This window comes from Phaenicophaeus curvirostris, chromosome 9, assembly GCF_032191515.1.
Source record: "Phaenicophaeus curvirostris isolate KB17595 chromosome 9, BPBGC_Pcur_1.0, whole genome shotgun sequence".
NCBI lineage: Eukaryota > Metazoa > Chordata > Aves > Cuculiformes > Cuculidae > Phaenicophaeus > Phaenicophaeus curvirostris.
The window spans coordinates 17,490,894-17,514,353 of record NC_091400.1 but is presented as its reverse complement, the minus strand read 5'-3'; the positions used below and the strand labels follow the sequence as shown (position 1 = coordinate 17,514,353).

The following is a 23,460-nucleotide window of genomic DNA, read 5'->3' as shown; positions in this document are numbered from 1 at the left end:
ACCTAAGAATAACCTATCTTACACTGTCCAATAAAAAACTGTTTGCCTTTGAACATGCAAGGGGGTTCTGCTCTTCACTTTTAGTTTACATATTTAAGTACACCCTGCTGCTATATTATCTTACAACTTTGTAGTTCAGAATTTATCATGTTATTTTATTTGTGTGTGCTCCTACCAGGTGTCATTAAACAGTGAACTCTACTTTAGCTGGGAAGTGGAAATACAACTATTGCCTGTAGTTATGCAGGAGTTCTGGGCTTCAGAGCATAGAATCAGACCTGTATTTCCCAACCCCAGACTAGACCCTGATGACTAGACAATGCCCTGTCTGCGTTTTGTTGTGCATTTTAGGGTTCAAGTAGCCTAGAAATAATATTTAAGTGAAAATTAGAATTTGCTGGAGAACCAGTTTTCCTTATTGATTTAATGTATTTTAGCTATAGTTGACCATGTCTTGTATAAATTATAATACAACTTTTAATATGCTGACAGCTGGAACACATCTTTCTGGTCTGGAAGAAGGAACTGAGAAGGAATTAAATGCGGTGATGCTGAGCATGGTGGCTGCCCTTACAGTGGGGTCTGTGAGGAACATTGGTAAGAAGTGACATATGACTGCATTACCTTTGTGATATCCATGGTTAGTGATCCTGATACCTCTTAAGGAATGCCAACAAATCTTCTGACTTTTGTGCTTCAGCAAGAGGTAGAGAACAAAACTAGAAGTGTAGGGGGTAGCAGTACTACGAGTGTGCCAATGCATTGTCCCAAACTGTCAACATAAACTTAAGAGGCATTTAAGCTGAAGACTCTTAAGATGTCTTTTTCTTTTCATTCATTATTAAATTAGGAAGCTGGTATCTCTAAGGATTAGAAATATAATCATCCAGTCATTTTATCCCTAGTTCTTGTGCCATTCAGTTTATGTTGTCTTTAGCTTAGCTAGCTCTTCTTGCCTCTTCTGCTGTGTTTGTAAAAATGCGACACTTTACACCAACACTGAAAATCTTCCTGTGAAAAATGCAGGTAAAGGAAAATACAAGTAATAAATGGTACTGTATTTGTCCCCAGTTGTTCTGAAGGACTATGGAATGGTGCCATATATCAAGATATTTTTGGATGATGAGTGCTACAGGAGTGCTACTCTCAGCATCTTGGAGCAGTTATCAGTCATCAACTATGAAGAATATATGAGCATTATTATTGGGGCTCTTTGTTCTTCTACTCAAGGGGAACTACATCTGAAACTAGATCTACTGAAGGTAACTAATGTGGCCTCCCACTTGGTTGTTCTTTTCTTGGAAACTGCTTGTTTTGTGCCAAATTACTCTTAATCTCACTCTTAGCACTGTGTTTTTTTCCAAGAAGGTAAATGCAGAAGAAAGAGCCTTGGGCCAGTTTTTGATTCTGGTAAATCTGGTGCTTTGATTTTAGTGATGTGTGTGTGTGGTCAACACCTTGACTCAGTATCCAATTGTGAAGTATGTTTAAGATTTATATAGTAATGCAGGTTGAAGCAATGGAAAAGGCGAGATGTGGAGGGAGAATGTGAGAAGTAAAAGACTAAGATTGGAAGGGGCAGGGTGAGCATGAGATGAACAGCTTGATTCTGATGAGTTTCCAAGGTTGAAACCTCACTATCCTTAATTTTGTCACATCCCGCATACATCAGTGTCATGGAAAAAGAGATATGAGATTATGGAAAGGAGGAGTCTTGTGAATGTTTGGAGGAAGAAATTAGAACTATTCATAATCTTTATTATATTTATAGATGGTCTAATCCATAAAGAAGGAAGCAGGAAAAGAATCTATATGCTTTATTTTAGTTTAGATCGTAGGCATCAAATTGAAAAGCAACAGTGTTTTAAGCACTGAATTAGAGATTCATTCTACCTAATTCACTTTTTACCACAAAATTGCATTTGTGTCTGTTATAAAAAAAAAAAAAACAACGAAAAAAAAACCCAGAAATGTGGCAGTTTATAGATTTGACAGTTTATATTTTATAGTTTTATAGCTGCACAGCTGGTGAATGAACCAACAAGGGAGGGTGCCCTCCTGGACCTGCAGTTTGTGAACAGAGAAGGCCTTGTGGGTCGATGTGGCAGTAGGTGGACGCCTAGGACAAAGTGATCATGAGATGATAGGGTTTTCTGTTCTAGGTGAAGTGAAGAGGGTGGTTAGCAGGACAGTAGCATTAAATTTCCAGAGGGCAGACTCTGAACTCTTCAGAAGGCTGGTTGGCAAAGTCTCATGGGAGACAGTACTTAAGGGCAAGGGAGCCCTTGAGGGCTGGGAGCTCTTCAAAAAGGAAATCCTAGCAGCTCAGGAGAAAGCTATCCCCATGTTCCGGAAAAAAAGCCAGCAGGGGAGAAAGCCAGCTTGGTTGAGCAGAGAGATCTTGAGTGATCTCAAGAAGAAAAGAAATGTTTATGGGCTCTGGAAGAGGGGACAGGCCTCTTGGGTGGACTACAGGAGGGAAGTGAGATTGTGTAGAGAAAAAATCAGAAGGGCTAAGGCTCAACTAGAAATCAGATTGGCAAAGTCAGTGAAAGATAACAAAAAATCTATCTATAAATATATCAATAATAAAAGGAGGACTAGGGAGACCATACAGTCCCTATTGGACACAGAAGGAACAACAGTGACAGGGGATGAGGAAAAGGCTGAGGTACTTAATGCCTTCTTTGCCTCAGTCTTTAATTGTAAAGAAAGTTGTTCCCTCTGTGTACAAACCCAGGAGCTAGAGGAGCAAAATGAGGCTCCCATGATCCAAGAGGAGGTGGTCAGATCCTTGCTAGCCCGACTAGACACCCACAAGTCTATGGGGCCAGATGGGATTCACCCTAGGGTATTGAAGGAGCTGGCGGCTGTGCTGGCCAAACCCCTTTCCATCATCTTCCAACAGTCCTGGAAGACTGGGGAAGTTCCACTGGACTGGAGGCTGGCTGATGTTGTGCCCATCTACAAAAAGGGCCGCAGGGAGGACCCAGGAAACTACAGGCCTGTCAGTCTGACCTCAGTGCCAGGGAAAGTCATGGAGCAGGTGATCTTGAGTGCTATCATGAAGCACATGCAAGAGAACCGGGTGATCAGGCCCAGTCAACATGGGTTCACAAAAGGCAGGTCTTGCCAAACTAACCTGATCACCTTCTATGACAAAGTGACTCGGCTGCTGGATGAGGGAAAGGCTGCGGATGTGGTCTTCCTGGACTTCCGTAAAGCCTTTGACACAGTTTCTCACAGCATTCTGCTTAGGAAACTGTCAGCCTCTGGCCTGGACAGGCGCACACTCTCCTGGGTGGAAAACTGGTTGGATGGCCGGGCCCAGAGAGTGGTGGTAAATGGTGTGAAATCCAGCTGGAGGCCAGTGACAAGTGGGGTTCCCCAGGGCTCAGTGCTGGGTCTTTATCAATGACCTGGATGAAGGCATTGAGTGCACCCTTAGCAAGTTTGCGGACGACACTAAGCTGGGTGGAAGTGTTGATCTGCTGGAGGGTAGGGAGGTTCTGCAAAGGGATCTGGACCGCTGGGCAGAGTCCAATGGCATGAGGTTTAATAAGGCCAAATGCCGAGTCCTGCACTTGGGGCACAACAACCCTGTGCAGTGCTACAGACTAGGAGAAGTCTGTCTAGAAAGCTGCCTGGAGGAGAGGGCCCTGGGGGTGTTGGTTGACAGCTGACTGAATATGAGCCAGCAGTGTGCCCAGGTGGCCAAGAAGGCCAATGGCATCTTGGCTTGTATCAGAAACGGCGTGACCAGCAGGTCCAGGGAGGTTATTCTCCCTCTGTACTCGGCACTGGTGAGACCGCTCCTCGAATCCTGTGTTCAGTTCTGGGCCCCTCACCACAAGAAGGATGTTGAGGCTCTGGAGCAAGTCCAGAGAAGAACAACAAAGCTGGTGAAGGGGCTGGAGAACAGGCCTTATGAGGAATGGCTGAGAGAGCTGGGGTTGTTTAGCTTTGAGAAGAGGATGCTGAGGGGAGACCTCATTGCTCTCTATAACTACCTGAAAGGACGTTGTAGAGAGGAGGGTGATGGCCCCTTCTCCCAAGTGGCAGGGGACAGGACAAGAGGGAGTGGCCTCAAGCTCCGCCAGGGGAGATTTAGGCTGGACATTAGGAAAAAATTCTTTACAGAAAGCGTCATTGGGCACTGGAACAGCCTACCCAGGGAGGTGGTTGATTCACCTTCCCTGGAGGTGTTTAAGGCACGGGTAGGCGAGGTGCTGAGGGGCATGGTTTAGTGTTTGATAGGAATGGTTGGACTCGATGATCCAGTGGGTCTCTTCCAACCGGGTTATTCTATGATTCTATGATCCGAAACAGTAAACTTTAACAGTGTTTGTGGAAAAGTTAAGTAGTGTGTTCAAACTAATATGAGAATAAATGTAGCTTCAGTGTCTGATTTTGACAAATGATAACAGAACATAAGGAAATGAATTTATTATCTACATCATTGGGACTGTGATTGTGTTACACGCAAATTCAGATTGATTTGCTAATATATATTTAGCTGTTAAAGCCTAAGCCTAAATGCAATTAGCACTGCCATGTTCCAGCATGGCACGTGGGCAATTATGAGTAATAACAAATAATGGAATGCGAAACAAATTCTGTTAACTTTAACTGAGTTAGCGTGTTTCTAGCAGACATCAGTTTTATAGATTCAAGACAGTGGAATACTAACTCACAGGTGATTAAATTCTAACTAAGTTAGAGCTGGAGGAAATGTGGTTACTGTTGACCTTCTCTGAAATGTGTTAAAGCCAACCTGATAACTTCAACTCTGAGTTATTAAATTTAGTCTCTGTTCAGAAGTCTCTGCCTGGTTTGATACATTATCGTACAAAATTCAATGGCAGTAAGAGTTCTCCCTCCCCCTCCAGTTCTTGCAACACACTCTCACAGTCCTAGATCCTGTTACAGGGTGATATATTTATATTAAACTTCTTCTTCGGCAGGTTGCGAAGTGAATCTCTTTCGTTGGATACTTGTTGGGAAATTTGATTTCTTTGCTTATTCCTGAGAGCGCTATTCCCTACCTGTCAGGCTGTGACTCCATGCAATGCTCTTGGGGGTGCACTCAAATGTTGGTTGTTTGACTCATTGCCTATGTGGGGCAAGGGAGGAGGAGAGAAGTGGCATGGTGGCGACCTTTACTTTGATCAACTTTTTTTCTTCAGAGTGAAACTTTAGTGTCAGGATTTTGGTGGAAACTTAGAATTTTAAAATTTACTCTTCTAAAGCTTCTTTATCCCTTGCTTTAAATGCTTCCATTGTCTTCTTTCTTCCCAATGTTTGTAGTCTCTTCAGAGGGTACTAGAGAGTCCGAAGAGCCATTCAGCTTTCAGAACCTGCAGTGGATTCAATGGACTCTTGTCCCTTCTCTCAGACATGGAAGGTGCATTGCAGGACCCTCCAACTGGGCTGTGGGCAGCAGTTGGACAGAATTGCATATTAGAGCTTGTTTTCTACACGCTTCAGGGGATAACAGCTGCCTTGCACCTGGACCCCGTCAACAGCAACTTCTTTCAGAGTAATGGTCTCTTTGAAAAGATGGCAGAGGATCTTGGGTCACTTGGATGCTTCTGGACACAAAGGGAATGGCAAATCCCTGTAAGCCTTGAGAAGACAAGGACATTTGCAGAGTTCTTAGATGCAGCCTTCTGCTCTTCTGAACCTTTCCCAAAGTGGCTGAAGAACTGCATGTGGATTCTGAATTTTCTTGATCACATGGTCAAAGGAACCCTCCATCTAGAGAGCTACTTCAAGGACAGAAAGCCAGACATGGGAGAGGCATCAAGAGGTGATGAGGAGGGACCCCAAGCTTTTGCTTTCAATAAACTAGGCAACAAGTTCCCTGCCTCTTCCAATAGGCTATGGGGAAACCCTGAAGAGAAGTAAGTCTTCATTTACTACAGGAGATATAACAGTAAGGCTAGTATCTGTACTTTCTGTGGTAGTAAACTGAGGTAAGGTGTGACAGAACCTGCCTGCAACAAAAAAAATCAGTGCTGCAGTCCCAACTCCCAGGCCTCCAGACAGCAGAAATCCCCTCTTTTTGAAAGGTAAATGATGATAAACATTGGGGTATAAGTGCTCAGTGGAGCACTGGGACACACAATCCTGAGAGTTGCAGAGTTTCTGCTGAAGATTCTGACACATGCAATGTAGGACCAGGCTCTAAGGAAAGGGTTGGTGAGATGTGAAGCTTGCATTTAATCTCTGCTTCAATCTGCCTCAGTCAGTTTTGACTCTTTCAATTATGTGGAAAACTGTTTCCAGTCACCTGATAAATTAAAAATAAAAACTATTTAAAATTATTTCAAATGCTTCCCCATGCATTTGCATCCAGGCACATGTGTACTCACACATACTCATTCTTTTACTCATACAGCTGAAACTGAGACAATTGTAAAAGGAATAGTAATGTTGTCTGCCTCATGTAACAAAGGATTTTTATCAAAGTATGTATCCTTTGCAGGAAGGAAAGACTGTACCAGAAATCAGTGTAGCTATAAGCTGTGAGTCTGTTATGAATAACTTGCATTTTGTAACTTGTGAGATCTGCCCTTTCACATGTCTATAGCTTTATCTTGGATCTCTCAGTCCTTTTCTCAAAAATGTTTCTGGTTGGACGTATGCTTAAAAAGGCAAAATTTATAACTATGCAATTCCTTCAGACCTTCTTGTAGGTTGTTCCACAGTCATCTTCCAGGCTACAAGTCTGCCACTTGTAGCTAGCAGTTGCTGAAGTCAGCAGAACTTTTGTTCCCCAAGTAGTGAGGCAGGCTGAGTAAGTATTTCTGGCCATATTTGTATTTGTTTGAAGCAACTAGAAAAACCTGCAGTAGATTTCTTTGCTCCCCATGCAACTGATTCTAAAATAGTCCTGAAGGTGTTTGCTCCCTGTCACCATGCTTCAAATTACGCTGGAAGCTTCTGGTTAGGCACTCAGCGCTGGAACAAGGACTTGGCAATTCAGGACAAATGAATATTCTTTTCAAACTAGATTTTCCTAGCCCTATTTGGGAGAATGAGGGTCAGTGTGTGGAGAGTATATGGGTAGTGGTGATTGTGAGAAGTCCATAGCCAGTAGCGTAAGTATGTGTATAAGGGAGACTCAGAGAAGATAAGGGGGAAAGCATTGTCATTGGTCTGCTCCGGGAAGGGCATGGCTCTCACTTCTACTTGTCTTTCTCAAGTTACCAAACCTGAACCATAAGGCAAGGCTTCCTGAGTCCTTGTGTTGTTCTGCCTGCTGAACTGTGAGGCTGTGCAATAACTGAATGAACATCACTTTTGGAGAAATTAAGCACGTGAATTGGGATGCATTCAGTTCACCGTGCCTGGTTTGGGACAGTTGGGCTTTGGTTCTGGGATGTGAAGGCACAAAAGGAAGCCAAATTACCTAGAGGTGGCTGGAGATTGTCCAGGACAAATGCATGCAGGCACAGTAGAGGAACGTGTACTGGCAAGCTGTCAATCTTCAGACCATAGAGTCTGCATCCTTTCCCAGCAGTAAATTTTCTGAAAAGTAAAAATAAGAAATCAAGTTCTCGGAGTTCCTGCAAGCCTGTAGTTCCCCTGGTGCAGCTTCCTCTTAGCTGCACTCCATGCTCACACTTCCTCCTGAAGAAGGCTTCAGCCTGGCACTATGCAGATTGAAGGGAGGAACTGGAGTGCAGTCAGTGTAGGCGGCCTATGATGCTGCATCCTGCAACAAGTATTTAACATCCCCTAAGAGGGGGAAAGGAAGTAATCCCATGGGAGCCTGTGACTGAGGCACAGGAAAATCAACATTTTAATATTCTAGCCCCTTACACTGTCCTGTGGTCAATGATGCTGCAAGCTAATGGATTACAAGGAAATTGACCCTTTCATTCCCCTTTGAAAAATAGCCCTCTGTGTTCCTGCTTCTGCGTTAATGTTTGAAAAACCTGTGGCAGATGGGATCTCTGTTTTTCCTTTTGCTCCTGGTAATTAGAGATAGCTTGCTGCAAGCTGTGTTAACTGAGGCTGATCTCTCTTTGGGAAGGAAGCCCCTTGTCATGCCCACCCTAGCAGAATGGCTGCTGCAGCTGCTGTTACCACAGACTCACTGTGTTAATGGCACTTTAACTTTTTTGTGGCACTTCATTTTGTCCCTCAAACACTCTGATTTGTCTTATTTTTAAGTATCAGCCAGTGCAGAGCAGATTTGGGATTCATGCTGTGATACTGGTGAGGTAGATGGTGTTGGAGTCGTGGAGCTGACTGGATAGCCCTGAAGCAGTAGAGCGAGCGAGCGCTAGGCAATTTGCACTAGTGAGGAGTTGGTAAATGGAGACAGTTTTTGTACTGAGACAAGCCAGAAAGCCACAGAGAAGGCTGGAGGTAAGGCTTAGTTAATATTAGAGGGGAATGAGTGTACTGTGCTGGCAAGGAGCTAAGGTGTAGTTTGTTGCTGGTCAGAGATTTTCCTTCTTTGTTCTTCCTTCTTAACAGCCCTGGAGAGTGCTAAATGTGTCAGGCAGTCTTCAAATTTAAGAAAACATCTCCTTATGGTTATGGCAATATTTTAATCATTTCATGATTGTATTTAGTTTTTAAAGGATCACTTTCTCTTATTATCTTCTGATATTCACGTTTTGTTAGGTCACATTTACCTTTACCACTCATCATATGCGTTATTAAAAGGTCTCTAATATAAAAAAAAAAATTGAGTTCAGGGGCAACCATATTTCTTCAGTGTCTAAGTCTTTAGGGAGACTGCTGTGTTGTAGGAGAACTGGACAGTCTGCCTGGCAATGCTTTTTTACAGTGCCAGAGATGGAAGTTCGAATTGAATTGAAAGTTTGGGAAGTCAGTCCTTGAATAGAATGGCTTAGGCTAAAAGTAAACTTGCTATGGGGAGCACAGCCACAGGAGGAGAACAGACTGAATTTTGATCATGTTGATTCCAGTGGGCCTGGATTTTTCTCTTCAAATGCATTTAGGATTTTGGGGGGCGAGATGGGAGGAGAGCACATTTTCAGTGTGTACTTTTTTCTTGTTTGACATTTAAAAACTTGCACACATTCATGTCAAGTACAGCTGTGTGTCCACACTGGAGCCACTGATAAAGTAACTATTAATACCAGATCTGATTTTGATTAATTTCACAGAAAATATTGCTAATGATCAATTTCTTTGGGAGTAACTTTCTTGAGGGTGCAGTAAGAAATATTTGTCACTGTGTGGCAGTGTGCTACACGTTACACGTTACTTGCTGCTCTGATGTATGAGATGGTAATTTTTTTTTTTTTTTGAAGTGGCTAATCTGCTAATATGTTAGGCACAGCCTTTTTAGCTTTGTTTCAGTCCCTTATAAAAGCTTTTTTTTTTTTTATGCTCACTCTTTTGCTTGTACCCTTTGTTTTATACAGTCCATAAAGCCTTTTGTGCTTTATTTTTTTCAGTCTAATTACAGCTATCAGATGTTGCCTTTGTTTTCCTCATGAGATCTGTTTGGGGCTGATGTTTCTGATGGTGCACATCACAACTCCAGTTCAGAGGTGCACCCAGAAACGCTGGCGATACTCTGAACATGATGACCCTGCAGTGCCTGAAGCTGTGCTGTGGCTTCATCTGGCCTCTGGCTGGCCTCATGGCATAGGCAGATCTTCTCTGGGGTAACTCTGATGCCTCAGTTCCTTCCTGTGCTTGAATGTACACAGGTGACAAGTGGCAAAAATGGAAACTGATGGGAGAAGTACAGGTATTTAACTTTCTTTTGTTAGTTTAGGCAGATTCTATAATGTTGGAAGGGAGGGTGGCATAACGATTTCACCACGACTGTCTCATCTTTGCTGACTGGTATTATGGCTGGAATACACTGAAGTTATTGTCTGATTAAAGTTACAGACTGCTTTGAAATAGAAAATATAACACTGTTTCTGGACTGATGCATCAGAGAGATCCCTCTGGTTGTCTCTTTTCTGTACTGCAAGTATCTTCAAAGGCAAAGTTTATTCAAGGAGACTGCTGCACATCTTTGAATCTGCAGGTTCCTGAAATGCGAGCTCATGAGCAGGTTATGTCCTGTCTTTGTTACTGTAAGGATGCTTCTACCTGTTCTAGGTCACCTGTATTGTTTTCTTAGTTTCAAATGCTGAGCCTTGTTACTGCTAAGAGGATTTAATGCTGTACTGTGCTGGAATGTTGTTCTTTGCTGTTAATGATAAATGTGATTACATGTCCTATGCATCTTTTTTTCCTGCAGGTGGGAAATGGAAGACTGTGCCATTGTACACCCAGGTGCTGTCTGTGTTATGGTGAGGTTGCTGCCAAAGCTGTACAAAGAGGGACACTCTCAGGTGAGTCCAAACATATTGAAGTGGTGTCTAAACAATGTCTGCTACTTCTCTGTAGCTTCACTTGGAAGAATTGCTTATTCTGTGCAGATGTGTAAGTACTAAAATTTACCTGGAACAGTGGCAGGAGGAACAGTGAAAAATTCAGGGAATCAACAGGTATAAGAACAGCAAGAGCTTTGGCTATCATTTTGATTAAGTGTTTTTATACTTGTCTGATGCAATGCAGGTTTTTGTCACAAAATTCTTACTGGAAAGCATAGAAGTCCCTTGAAATCATTTAAAATATTGCTAATGTATCTAGCAACCAGAACATTCTGGCTCTTTACTCCTAATGCTCCATAAACTTTCAATGCAGCTTAGAATCTGCTTTGCTTTGTCAAATGTTCCATAAACACACCCTCTCTGAACAAGCACATTGCTTATATTGCATCTGCTGTCTGGTCTAAAGTACAGTTAAAGTACATATGGAGGGATTGAAATAAAACCAGATTGTTCATTCAGATCTATGGTAGGTGGAAATGCAACTAACTTCCAGCACATCCCAATTCTGTGTAGCAGAACCAAGCCATTAGCTAGTGAAACTTTGTTAATTGCAGTAACTAATTTCTGAAAAATTACTAGCATGGTTAATTGGATGAGAGAGAGTGTCTTCAAGAAACTATTGGAATTCACTAGAGCCAAGCTGTATGAGAGAGAAAGACTCCCAGACCCTCAGTAGATGGCAGTGTTCTTAAAAATATGACAGGCTTGAGCATAAATTCTAGCAGTTTCAATTACATATTTAAGTGCGTTCATCTGTTCCTGTCTCCTTTTTTGCTAGTCAACACAAAATTATTACTGACAGTGTTTGTTTAGTATTGCTGTTGTGAATAAGATTGTCCCAGGTGAAATGGAACCACTGTTATGTGGGGCCCTGAGTCAGACTCCAACTAGGAGTTAACACATCCTGAGGAACTTTTCATCAAATGACCCATGAAAATGGTAAAGGATAGTCAGACTTTTTTTCTGGCTAATTCTGTTTAAAAGTGGGTGAGAGAATGAGTGGAACCTCAATTCCTGTTGCTGCTGGGTAGTGACACAGAAGGCAAGACTTCACTACCTTTAATCATAACAAATATTACTGCACGAACCCTTATGAAATAAGATGCTACTTGGAACATGAAAGTCGGGTGAGATCTGATGCAATGGTGGACCTCAATGGATAGTAAAGGGGAGCTTCTTGGCAGAAGGACAATAACTGAAGGAATTTCGCCTTTGAATATTTCGCCTGTTCCAAACAGGGTACTATTCTTTCTTTTGGTGCAAGAGTGTGTGGCAGCTGTATGAGAGAGAAAATAATTGCTTTGTGGATGGAGCTTTTTTTTTACTGCGGACTTCCATTAAAAAATCTAAAGGAGCTTCTTAGTCTGAGTTTAAGACCGAGTCAAATAGTACTCTTTTTAGGAGCAATGGTGAAGAACAGACTTTCTGCTTGTTTTAGTGCTGTATTAGCTCTTTTAAGTCCAGGTATTCAGGAGTAATCTGGAAAAATCTTCAGAATCAGTTCAGATCACGAGAAATCCTTTGCTTTCACAGAAGTGACAGTGAAAAAGCACTGCATTTACAGAAGCATTAACATAACTCAATAAAATTTGATTCTGACTCTCAGAGATAATATCCATTTCCTGCCAGATTTGCTGCTTCTCTGTGACCTTTGTCAGATCCAAACGGCGATGGGCTGAAGCAATGTTGAGCCCGTCACTGTAGAAGACAGTAGCAGATAGTAAAATAGGTGGTCTTGCACTGCAGCCATTTCTTCTGACTGTCCAGAGCGACGATTAAAAGCTGAGGAGAGTAGGTTTGTGGTTGTATATTACTGCCATTAATAAGTATGATCAAAAATCCTTTGAAAGTCATATGGGCGTGAAAATTTTCTTAAAAGCCTTAAACATACCACGCCCCCTCACGAGACAGTCTTTGAGCCAGTAAACTATATTTTGCCAATGTTCATGCTTAGGACTGGTATTAAGCCAGTTCTCATCAAACTGTGTACAGTTTGACCAAGTTCAAAGTGGATTTTCTTTTTATTAATATGCTGCCTGTTCAGTGATAAAGGATAGTGTTGTGACATGTGTCAAAAACTATGTACGAGTGAGACAGGTTAGCATCCACTTTAGATAGGTGGCTAGGGATATTCAGTTTCCCCTCAGACATACCTCATACTTGTCTGGCATTTTGGGCCTGTGGCTTGATTTTAAGAGTCTAGAGTGTCACGCAGATCTTTTCCATTTGCTATGTCATGTAAAGAGAAATCTCTTAGATCTGTAAAGGCAGGGTAAGGGAAAGAAAAGAACTTTTGATAAGAGAAAGCATTTTTCCATGTTGTGTCACCATCCTGGCAGATTTTATGAGAGTACGGACAAAAATTTCTCACATGATTCATTATGTAAATTTTCTATACTTTTAATAAGTAATATTCTTGTTTTCACTGCAGGATTTGTCCCCTCTGTTTTTATCCATGTCTCTCCTACGATGAACTGCCATCACATTCACTGTTGTAAAATAAAAACATGCATCAATAAGGACTTTGCACCTTTTTAAACGACCTTTGTCCCTGTTTTAAATTTAGCCGAAACTAGTTGTTCTCACTGCAGATGCTAACAGCATAATACTTTCCAAGTATTTTTACTTCTTAAAAATGTAAATTATGTCTAAACTGAAAAAGTCTCTGACATAGTTAGATATGGCCCACAGAAGACTGACATTTGAGATTTGTCTGCCTTCAGACATTACCAATACCACTGCTAATGTAACTGTTAATATCACAATGACTTCTTAAATTACTGCAGTGCATTATCTGCACAAAGAAATTCTTCTGGTATTTGTCTAGAGCTTCATTCCCCTTTGGGATATGCAGCCAAGGCTTTGGTAGATAGGAAAAGAGAATGGACTAGAACTCTGGTAGGAGGAAGGAGGCTAGAAATACCCTGGCAGCAAGTCCTCCAGTCTGGGCTGGTAGCCAAATGTCAGCTCTTTCCCTTGAGCACTTTCCTGCAGGCTTTGCTCCAGCATTATCTCCAGGGGAATATTTTTTTGCTGAGCCTGTTCTGATCACAGCAGAACTTTTTTTTTTTTAAGGAAAATGCAGAGACTGTCTACGTGTTCTTTTTCCAAGGTTATTTTTGGGTTTTTAGTAAGAAGTTTGCTTGTTCATTAATCAACTAACTTCTGAAGCTTTCACTATTTATACAGACCAAGCAATTCTTCTGTGCTTCCAACCCTTTTATTTGTCCTGTTCCTCTTGCCTTGTATCTCTTCTCTTGTTCTTCTCTCCTTAAAAATCAGACAATGTCTCTGAGGTTGCACTAAAATCTTGGTAATGTATCATGGATTGAAGAGATAGGAACTCTGCCAAGAAACCCTAGCTAACTATACTGAAGGTGATTTTCTACTTTGTCTATTTTCATGCAATCATATCATCATTTATAAGGTGGCGCACAGAGGCAGCTTTGCCTTCCTCTCAGGTGTTTGATAAACACCATATTATAGCACTGCACAGTAGCTAAGAAAAATGAGGAGGAGACACTGCAATCAGCTAATGCTGTGGGAAGGAAATACTACAAGTAAACGTAATTTGGCAAATGAGATCCGTCAGATGATTAGAGTTAACAAAAGGATTCTTAACATTATAACGAGATTTTGCTGCCTGGCTTCAAATGCTCAGGACTTACTAGTACATTTTCTCTAGAAGGCAATAGTAGCCCTGCTACTCATACGAGGAAAGCTCTGTAGCTTCTCTAACACACAAGTTGTACCAAAAGGAAATGTGAAAAGCCTGATGGATGTGATATAATTTGTGAGGCTTTTAACTAGGCCCTGTCTAGGTCAAATTTTTGGAAAAGTATAAACAGTTCATGTGGTTCATAATGTTTTTTTCCCTGTTTACTTGCAGGGAGTGCATGAACGCAAGTTTCTTCTTTAACTTTGTAAAATCAGTTATACATACTGTTAAGAAAGTAAATTTTGCTTGTTAAGGTCAGTGGTTGAGAATTAATCAGCAAAATATTGTGATAGAAAGGCAATGTGCTTGCAGCTAGGGACTACACATCAGGAATTTGAGCTGAAATCAATTTATGAATTTTTTTTTTGACAATATTTAAAGGAAAAACATTGCACAAGTGATTTTCAGAAGTGACTTAAACTCTCTACATGCAGTGGATTTTAAGCAGATGGATATCTACCTTTTCTTTCGAAAGCACATTGTAAAATCCCGGGTCACTTGAAATATTTGAAAGCATTACTGTGAATGCCTTTATTTCTTCATTGGTAAACTAAATCTCTCTGAAATGTTAGGAAGTTAATTCTAGTTTTCTGTGAAGGGTTGCTAGCTCTTCAAGTGAGAAGTGCTCCCGAGATTGAAAAGTAAGTTTGCTTTTTGCAATTGCACATAGAATTATTGCTGAATCATTTTAAACCTATTAAAATTATATCATTTTAAAATGAATCCACACTGCCAAAGGTTCAAAGTTCTTGCTCATCTTAAGCACAGCATTATCATTTGAAGATGAATAACAGTGAATTGTATTCAGCTACCAAGTTTTGAAACTATATGCTCTTAGAAGGAAGAAGCTGGGAACTACTTAAACAGATTGGGCAAATGTGAAGTGACATTTTCCCCGTAAGACTCTACTCTGAGAGAGAGCCACGAGGCTGACTACATTCTAACTGCACCTTCGATATTCAAATTCATGGTACAAGTAATACGTGTTAGGAAAATCAAACCATGCATATAGAAACACACAGCCTGGTTTCCTGGCCACTGTTAATATTTCCACTAAAATCTCATTTTACTGGAACTAAGATCCATGAAAACAGAATACTTTATTCAAAATAAAGCAATCATGATATTGACAAAGTTGCTAAGCTGATGAAAACAATCAATTTTTTTGTATGCCATTAAGGTTTTATTGGATTTATTTTGGAGTAAACTAGTAGTTTCGTCTGGTCTTGACCTGTGTCCTCTGTTTTCATGTGGTTTTATACATCCAGAAACTTTCCTGAATCTAGTAAAAAAAAAAAAAAAAAGAAAAAAAGAATAAAATAGTAAGTAAAAGGTCCAAAAAGTTATGTGAGACTTTGATACACTGTAGCAATAAATGCCTCTCTGAGGAATAGTGTAGTTTAGTCTGGTGGATGATTTCTGTACTTAATGTGATGCATGGTGAAACTTATGTCACTAAGAATGAACAGTCATTCAGAGAGAAGAAAATGGTATCCAAATAACTTACATTTCAGATATCAAAAATAGTATGTATATATGTTGCATTGGATGTGCTAGTATTATTGTCTAAGTGTTGCAATTGGTGGTTTTGATTGCAGTTTGAAAAAAAAAAAAAGGCTTCTTGGCTTTGAATTTGTCCTATACTGGTTTTGAGTTTGGTCTGTATGCAAAAGAGCTGAATTCCTTTTTACACTAAGGTAGGTTATTCTAAATCCAGTGAACTTGCTTCTCATTCTTGTTACAAAACAAAATCTCAGTATCCTAACGTGCATGTCTGCCATCATTCTTGTCCTTTTCTTTAAAAGTTTGCATAGATATTTCTGAGAAAAGCATATGAGCAAGCCAGAGAACTCTTGGCGGTGGGGAACATTTCATCTTTGTAGGATTTGTGTTTAAATATATGATGCCTGGTTAGTTTTGTCTGAAATCTGTTTAGGTCAGTGAGAGTAGGCTCTCAGGAACAAATTGATTGAAATGTAATTTAGGAGATATTTCTTTAAGACCATTAAGAAGCAATAATGAAGTAGAACTTCAATGCAGAAAAAACATGTACAGAATTGTTTAAAATTAGGTGTTCCATGGTATTGCTTGATAGTTTATTTAAGAATAGTGATCTTAAAATGAAGTGTAGGTCATGTCAATATGACTATGTATGTGCTTAATGTTAAATATATTCCAAGTTACTGTGTTGGTCTTGGAGCTTATGCCTGATAACGTGTTCTTGATGGTAGTCTTTTCTTCTGAATGAGAGCCTATCATTCTTTTCCTCCACTACTACAGTGTTGTGGCAGGAAAGCTCAGCTGTGGGTGGCCAAGAAGCTACACAGATGGATATAAAGACACTGTTAAAGTTCAGAGCTTTATAGAACAGTCATGCAGTTACTCTTGAGCATCTGACCTTAGGGGCTTTTTTTCTGGGCCATATTTTTTTTACACCTAGAGATCTGACAATTTTAAAATAAAATAAAAAAAAGGTAGTTTTAATTCCAGCCCTCTGACTTAATTTTTGCATCCATTTCAGCTTTCACATGAAATCCAATGTGCTGTGGTTGATCATATCCAGTCCCTGGTGAAGTCAGAGAAGAGTCGCCAAGTGATGTGTGGATCTGGCTTGCTGAGCACCATCATAACTTCCTGTCAGGATGCTTTCCGCAGTGACAGTCACCCGCTGCATCTGCCCCTTACTAGACTGTTTGAGAAGCTTGCATCACAGGCTATTGAGCCAGATGTGTTAAGGTATCAGATTGCATCTAATGAGTCCGATTTGCTTTAGTGGTGCAAATTTTTTACAAAGTTTATGTAATAATTGGATACTTCATATAGTGCGGCAGTTCTGCAAGACTCTCAGCATTTTGTTTCATTTCTCAGTTAATACTATTATTGATGATAGGGTATATGTTTAAATGACTTGATGAAAGCGTTATGAGTCTGTAGTGTTCTGCTGCATCATCTTTGCAGGGATTGTAAATCCATTTATGAATGGTAATGAAGTAAGTAACTGCAAAGCAACCAGGGTCATTCTTTCCCAGTAGTTGTATGGAGAAGCTGTTTCCTAAAGAGTAAAAGTTACTTTCTCTTAGCTTCGAGACATGTCAACAAGAGATGAAGAAATAAAAAGCGTAGTCTTGTTTCTCAGTCTCTGTTTCCACTTTGAGGATATACTTTCCTCTTTGATGCTAACAAATGTTAGGCGTGAGAGTACCTAACAGAGATTAGAGTGTGGATGAAATTGGATGTGCAGGGGAAGACTGGATTCATTTTACTCAAAAATGGAACAGAATTACTTAAAAAAAAATCCAAGCCACCATAGATATTTTTTTCCTGAAAAAATAGTTTTATTCAAAACTATTCCTGAATGAAATAAACCTTTGATTTTTTTTTCAGTAGGAAAGGAGAAGTGTAAAGAAAACCAAATATTCGTGATCACTTTGCACCCTTAGCAAGTTTGCGGACGACACTAAGCTGGGTGGAAGTGTCGATCTGCTGGAGGGTAGGGAGGTTCTGCAAAGGGATCTGAACAGGCTGGACCACCGGGCAGAGTCCAATGGCATGAGGTTTAACAAGGCCAAATGCCGAGTCCTGCACTTGGGGCACAACAACCCTATGCAGTGCTACAGACTAGGAGAAGTCTGTCTAGAAAGCTGCCTGGAGGAGAGGGACCTGGGGGTGTTGGTTGACAGCTGACTGAATATGAGCCAGCAGTGTGCCCAGGTGGCCAAGAAGGCCAATGGCATCTTGGCTTGTATCAGAAACGGCGTGACCAGCAGGTCCAGGGAGGTTATTCTCCCTCTGTACTTGGCACTGGTGAGACCGCTCCTCGAATCCTGTGTTCAGTTCTGGGCCCCTCACCACAAGAAGGATGTTGAGGCTCTGGAACGAGTCCAGAGAAGGGCAACAAAGCTGGTGAAGGGGCTGGAGAGCAGGCCTTATGAGGAATGGCTGAGAGAGCTGGGGTTGTTTAGCCTGGAGAAGAGGAGGCTGAGAGGTGACCTCATTGCTCTCTACAACTACCTGAAAGGAGGTTGTAGAGAGGAGGGTGCTGGCCTCTTCTTCCAAGTGACAGGGGACAGGACAAGAGGGAATGGCCTCAAGCTCCGCCAGGGGAGGTTTAGGCTAGATGTTAGGAAAAAGTTCTTTACAGAAAGGGTCATTGGGCACTGGAACAGGCTGCCCAGGGAGGTGGTTGATTCACCTTCCCTGGAGGTGTTTAAGGCACGGGTGGATGAGGTGCTGAGGGATATGGTTTAGTGTTTGATGGGAACGGTTGGACTCGATGATCCGGCGGGTCTCTTCCAACCTGGTTATTCTGTGATTCTGTGAATACATTCCTTCTGGTTTAAACGAGATGTCTTGAAAATTTGGTATCCAATAAGTTGGTCTCCAGAGGACTGAGCTGTAATTGGGTAGTTTCTATGATTCCACAGTGTCCGGTGTGATTGTTTTCCTTTTTTTGTTCCTTTTTTTTTTTTTCCCTGTATGTTAGGCAATTTCTTTCTTTGGGAGGTTCTCCACTGCAACCTTCCAGGCCCAGCTCAAGCAAGACTAAGGCCCTTTCATACCAGGAGAGTGATTCAACTAACGTGGCTCAGAATGAAGGTAAGCATACAGTGAACAGCCTGTTGCCGTTACATTGGCTGGGCTATGGATGTCTCTGTAATGACGGGAAAATTCTGTTGGGGTAGGTTGCTTAAAGGTGGCCACAGTGAAGATGTAGTGTACCTAGTTGTTTTATACTGACTCTTGCCCATGTTGAATGGTATTTAAACACTGAGAACTAAACTAATAACCAGCAGAGATTGAATTACAAGATGTGTGATCAGCCAGATGCTGATATAGACTCAGACTTTGCTGGATCAGATATGGAAACAACCTATGAAAGTACTGATCATATCCACAAAGTGGAGTGTCTTGGTTTGCAGCACGTTTTCCCTGTGGTTTATAGCTAGAAATAGACTAAATATATTAATTGAAGAGCATTGCTTACAATGTCCTATTAGTCTGCCTTTTTTTATGCAGGCAATTTTCCATTAAGTCCTTTCTCTATTCTAACATATCTTGCGGGTGAAAGGCTACAATAGTAGTATTTCATGCTTAAACCATTCTCATGCCTATGAGACACTTGAATACAGTAAGGTGCAAATTTGAGCTTTGCTTTCAATGCAGTGATTCTTCAGATCATCTCCTATGTGTTGGTTGTAACTCTTCTGTCAGAATTGAATGATCTGTGTATAAGAAAAATAGAACCAATGGGCTAGGAGCATTTTTTTACTAGCTTCTTTGAAGATGCGTAGGGAGAAAATGTACTATCCCTTCTGTAAGTTCATCTCTCCTGCCAGCCTCCCATTTTGAAATTCCTTCAATGCAATATTTTTGAGTTTTGCTGAGGATTTCCTCAGGCTGCTTAGGATGTATTATTTGAAGAGCATGCAGAGTTGTTCTTAGCAGTGATAAACTGAATACAGACAAAGCCTGTGTTTGAAAAAAGTATTGCAGACACTGATGTTGATCTTCTAGGTTCAGAAGAGGGCATAGCGGACAATGAAACTGATCCTCAGACAGTTGTGCCTGTTAGCAGATCTCCTTGGATGTCTAAGGGATCTGCACTGGCACTCCAGACTGCAATGAGCCTCATCTCCATGACATCACCTCGAAACTTCCAGCTTCGCAGCACTGCTTTGGCTCCATCATTTGTGGAGTTTGACATGTCCATTGAAGGATACGGGTATTGTTGCTGTTGCTTTTTAGCTGCTCTGCAGTCTCCCTGCTCTTATTTTGGACACAGCAACTAATCACTTCTCTCTTCATCTTAGTAAATCCTGTGCCCTATCATTGCTTCCTTTGCAGCAATGTCGCCAAGCTATTTTGTTATTATCATATGGCTGAGAGCCTAGAATCTGCCTTGCTATGGTTATTCTACAGTATTAAGTCACTGGTACCTTTCAGCTACTATTTTACATTTCTGTTGAATGGGTGCTTGTTTGATTTTGTAGGTGCTTATACCTCCCTACCTTGGCCACTGTCATGGGACCCAGTGCAGAGCAATCTGTCTCAGGAGGAATTGGCATGGGTAAGCATTTTGGCTCACCTACAGCCTCCTGAAAGTGCTGGCTTTTCAGCCCCACTGAAAGCACTCAGCATTTGTGAGAAAAGGCAGAAAATAAGCTATGTGTTTCAATATCGTGTTTCCACCTCTGTGTCCCAGTCCTACTCTGAGCTATGTAACACAGACTACTCATCAAAATGCAGTATCAGGTGCAGCTTAATAGTGTGATGTATTAGCATTAACACCAGGAATACAGATTTGAAATAGACTGCTAAAAGAATGGTCTTAATAGGTAAGAGCCAACAGATTTTAGAGTAATCTGTCATGGAAGAAATAGAAACTGTCACTTAACATAACATGAGATCCACCTACGGATCATTATCCTCTGTTGCGTGAACAGGGAAATGGCTGTACCTTTTGCTTCCTGGATTTTATGAACTCTGAGAAGACTGGTTTCTGGCTCAGTGCTTGCCAATTGATGAGCTCCATGGCATGGAGATCTAGGAGTTATTTCTCTTCAGTCAGTTTTGGGTCATTTATAGCTGTGCACATACTCAGACATGCAGTCTCTATGACATTGAAGACAGACAGTAAAATCTAATAGAACAGAACAGAAATTTAACCACATGTTCTAGTGTTGGTTCTTACGTGTTTTGTGCTACAAATGAAACAAAGCAATTTGTTAATGTCTGTACAGAGAAACCGGCTTCCTTACTGCCTTTTTGTTTTCTGTCTACAGGCACAAGAATGTTTCCTCCCTCAAGTGGCCTGACAGTCTCCTGCTGGTTTCTGGTTAGCAAGTTTGGTTTGGTGCACAACAGTCACCCACTGCGTTTCCTTACAGTTGTGAGGCACATGTCAAGAACAGAGCAAGAATTTGTTTGCTTTTCAGTAAGCTTCTTACCACAGGACCATTCTTTGGTCATTTCCACAGAAGAAGTGGAATTTCAGCCACTCGGTGAGGCTCTCCTCAGTTAAGCTGTAGTACTGTGTCCTCTGATTATTTGGAATTATTTTTTTATCAAATTTCCTCTTCTTATAAGTACCCAGGACACTACTGAGACTTTTAATCTCTTCGCTTTTCTTCTGGCAGCTTGCTGTGATTGTAATTCTTGGTCATGTTTCAGTTTTAAGTTTTCTGTAGGCAGTGAGGCCTGCAATATACGATAAAACTTGTAGAAATTCTAAGGAAAACTTTTAAATGTCATTTATGTGGTTGTGTGCAGTTGTGGGGACTGGACTTGGACCAACTGTTTCCTCTCTGTTCTGTGTGGCACTAGACAGATTTAGGGAGTAGGGCTGAGGAGTTTGGGGGTGATCTAGCTTCCTCATAAAATAGTTCATTTCCTTTCTTCATGTTTAGTATCTTTTCTATCATGATAGCTTTTTAATCTTTTTTCCTTGTTGTCATTTATCCTTTTCTCCTTACTGAGTACACTAGGTACTTCAAATGTGAATGTGATTGAGCATTGCAGAGGAGGTTGGGAATGGAGCAGGAATAGTAAGGATTTTTCATGTACAGTTGACATTATATGAATGCTCTGATTTAAAATCCCAGCTTGCCTCTTTTTATAAAACCCACAAGTTAAAGTACAGAGTTCTATCATCTCATGAATTGCTAGGAATATTTTTTCAGTGTAAGCTGACTTGGTGAATATCCTGAGGGATTCTCCTCTTAGAATATGTTGCAGTGCTGAAGCAGCTAGCAGGTTCTATTTGGGAGTATGGCACGTTGTATGCTGGAGGGATCTTGAAAGTTGTCCAAGTCTTAGGTCCCGATAATAAACCTTTAGGGAATATTTTAAAGACTTTGGACAGAATTACCAAATCACTCTATACTCAGGGTTGTGTTTTGTGTCACATTTGATGGTTGTATTCCAGAGGCAGGGGAAGGTCAGTGACTTTCTGTTGACTGCTACCTATTTTTGCTGTTACAGATATCATGGAACCTGAGAGTGAAGTCCCAAATCCCTCCCCTTTGCCAGGGCAAGTACAGTTTGGCTGTGGCAAGCTACTGGTCACTGGCCAGTGGCATCATCTCACAGTGACGCTTGCTAAGGAAGCAAAGAAGAACTGCATTGCATCAGCTTATATAAATGGTCAGATGCTTGGTTCTGCAAAGGTAAAGGCTCTCTGCATAGATCTTGTACCTCATGTTTGCCTTTTCATTTTTATCACCCCATATATATGCCACGACTTTTCAGTATTAATCTGAGAGACACAAAACATGGTGATTATATGACGCATGCCACTGTGCTGTGTGTGAATGGAGTCAGAAATCCTTGCAGCCTGGGATGAGTATTTGTGCCGCTTTTCAGAAGTGTGTTTGCTATCAGCTTATACTGATGCTTTGAACCAGTTCCCAGTATACAGATAACTAGGGCAATTTTGAGTGATGGCACTCATCTGACAGGTGGAGTTACTTTGCTTGCAGGTAGCTCAGAGTTTTATGTTAATGGAATTCAGCTTTACCCTTAGGCCAAAATTTTCTGAATTAGCTAGTGATTTTGAGGATCTCTCTGTTTGCACCTAAGATTTTCAGAAGTTGTCATCTATAAAAAGTAATTCATGTTAAGGTGTGATCATAGAACTCTAAATTGAAGGTGCTTTGGACTTAGGCTAAAACCTGCCAAGGTGATGAGTTATGTAGGGAAAGCAATCCAAATGCACCTGAAGTGTTCATAATCTGCATGATAAATGAGAAGAGTCTCTGGTTTATATTATCATCATGCTTCTGGTTTTGAAGCCAATCTCAAATTATTTCTGAGGTTAGATTTTTGACTTTTGAATGCTCTAGGCTGGCAATATTGAAAATGTGGACTTTTTCTATTTAAGCTCTGGTGGACGTGGTGTTTTTTTGGTTTTGTTTTTGAATAGAATCTTTTTATTAATTGAAACTTGTAACCTTGGTCTCTTAATTTTATTGCCATATTTCAAATCAGTCTCAACACATGAAAAGCTCATTTGTGCGTTTTATACTTCCCTTGTAAAACAACCTGTTTAATTCCAAATATTCTCTTTCCCATACTTGAGAAAAATGATCTGTCTTCTAAATGCCTGTTGGGACCTATATCCATTTCAAGAATGAAAATTTAATTTAATTTGCCTTCCTTCAAATGAGACTGAAAGTCATCAATAAAACTAAGCTTAAGCATTGCAATTGATTAAGGAATTCACAGCAAATGTGTTTAACATACAGTGAAACAGCTCATAATAAATAAAACAAGCTTTTAGTAAATAAAGGATGGTCCCAGTGCTGAGGTCTCTGACATGATAAAAGCCTTCATCTTGTTGTGTACAACGAAGAAAGGCTTGTG

At 40.9% G+C, this 23,460-nt stretch overlaps 1 protein-coding gene across 5 annotated transcripts in view; it reads left to right on the top strand.

The window, feature by feature from the left end:
- The window catches only part of WDFY4 (WDFY family member 4), a 136,022-nt gene that overhangs the window by 16,713 nt on the left and 95,849 nt on the right, over positions 1-23,460 (top strand). For all 5 annotated transcript variants that reach the window (XM_069864116.1, XM_069864115.1, XM_069864117.1 and 2 more), the window contains 10 exons: positions 493-597; positions 1,072-1,262; positions 5,308-5,903; positions 10,247-10,340; positions 16,622-16,836; positions 18,584-18,696; positions 19,615-19,822; positions 20,091-20,167; positions 20,883-21,101; positions 22,081-22,265. In XM_069864116.1, coding sequence (XP_069720217.1) covers positions 493-597; positions 1,072-1,262; positions 5,308-5,903; positions 10,247-10,340; positions 16,622-16,836; positions 18,584-18,696; positions 19,615-19,822; positions 20,091-20,167; positions 20,883-21,101; positions 22,081-22,265 — 2,003 coding nt within the window. The remainder of the gene's footprint in view (positions 1-492; positions 598-1,071; positions 1,263-5,307; positions 5,904-10,246; positions 10,341-16,621; positions 16,837-18,583; positions 18,697-19,614; positions 19,823-20,090; positions 20,168-20,882; positions 21,102-22,080; positions 22,266-23,460) is intronic.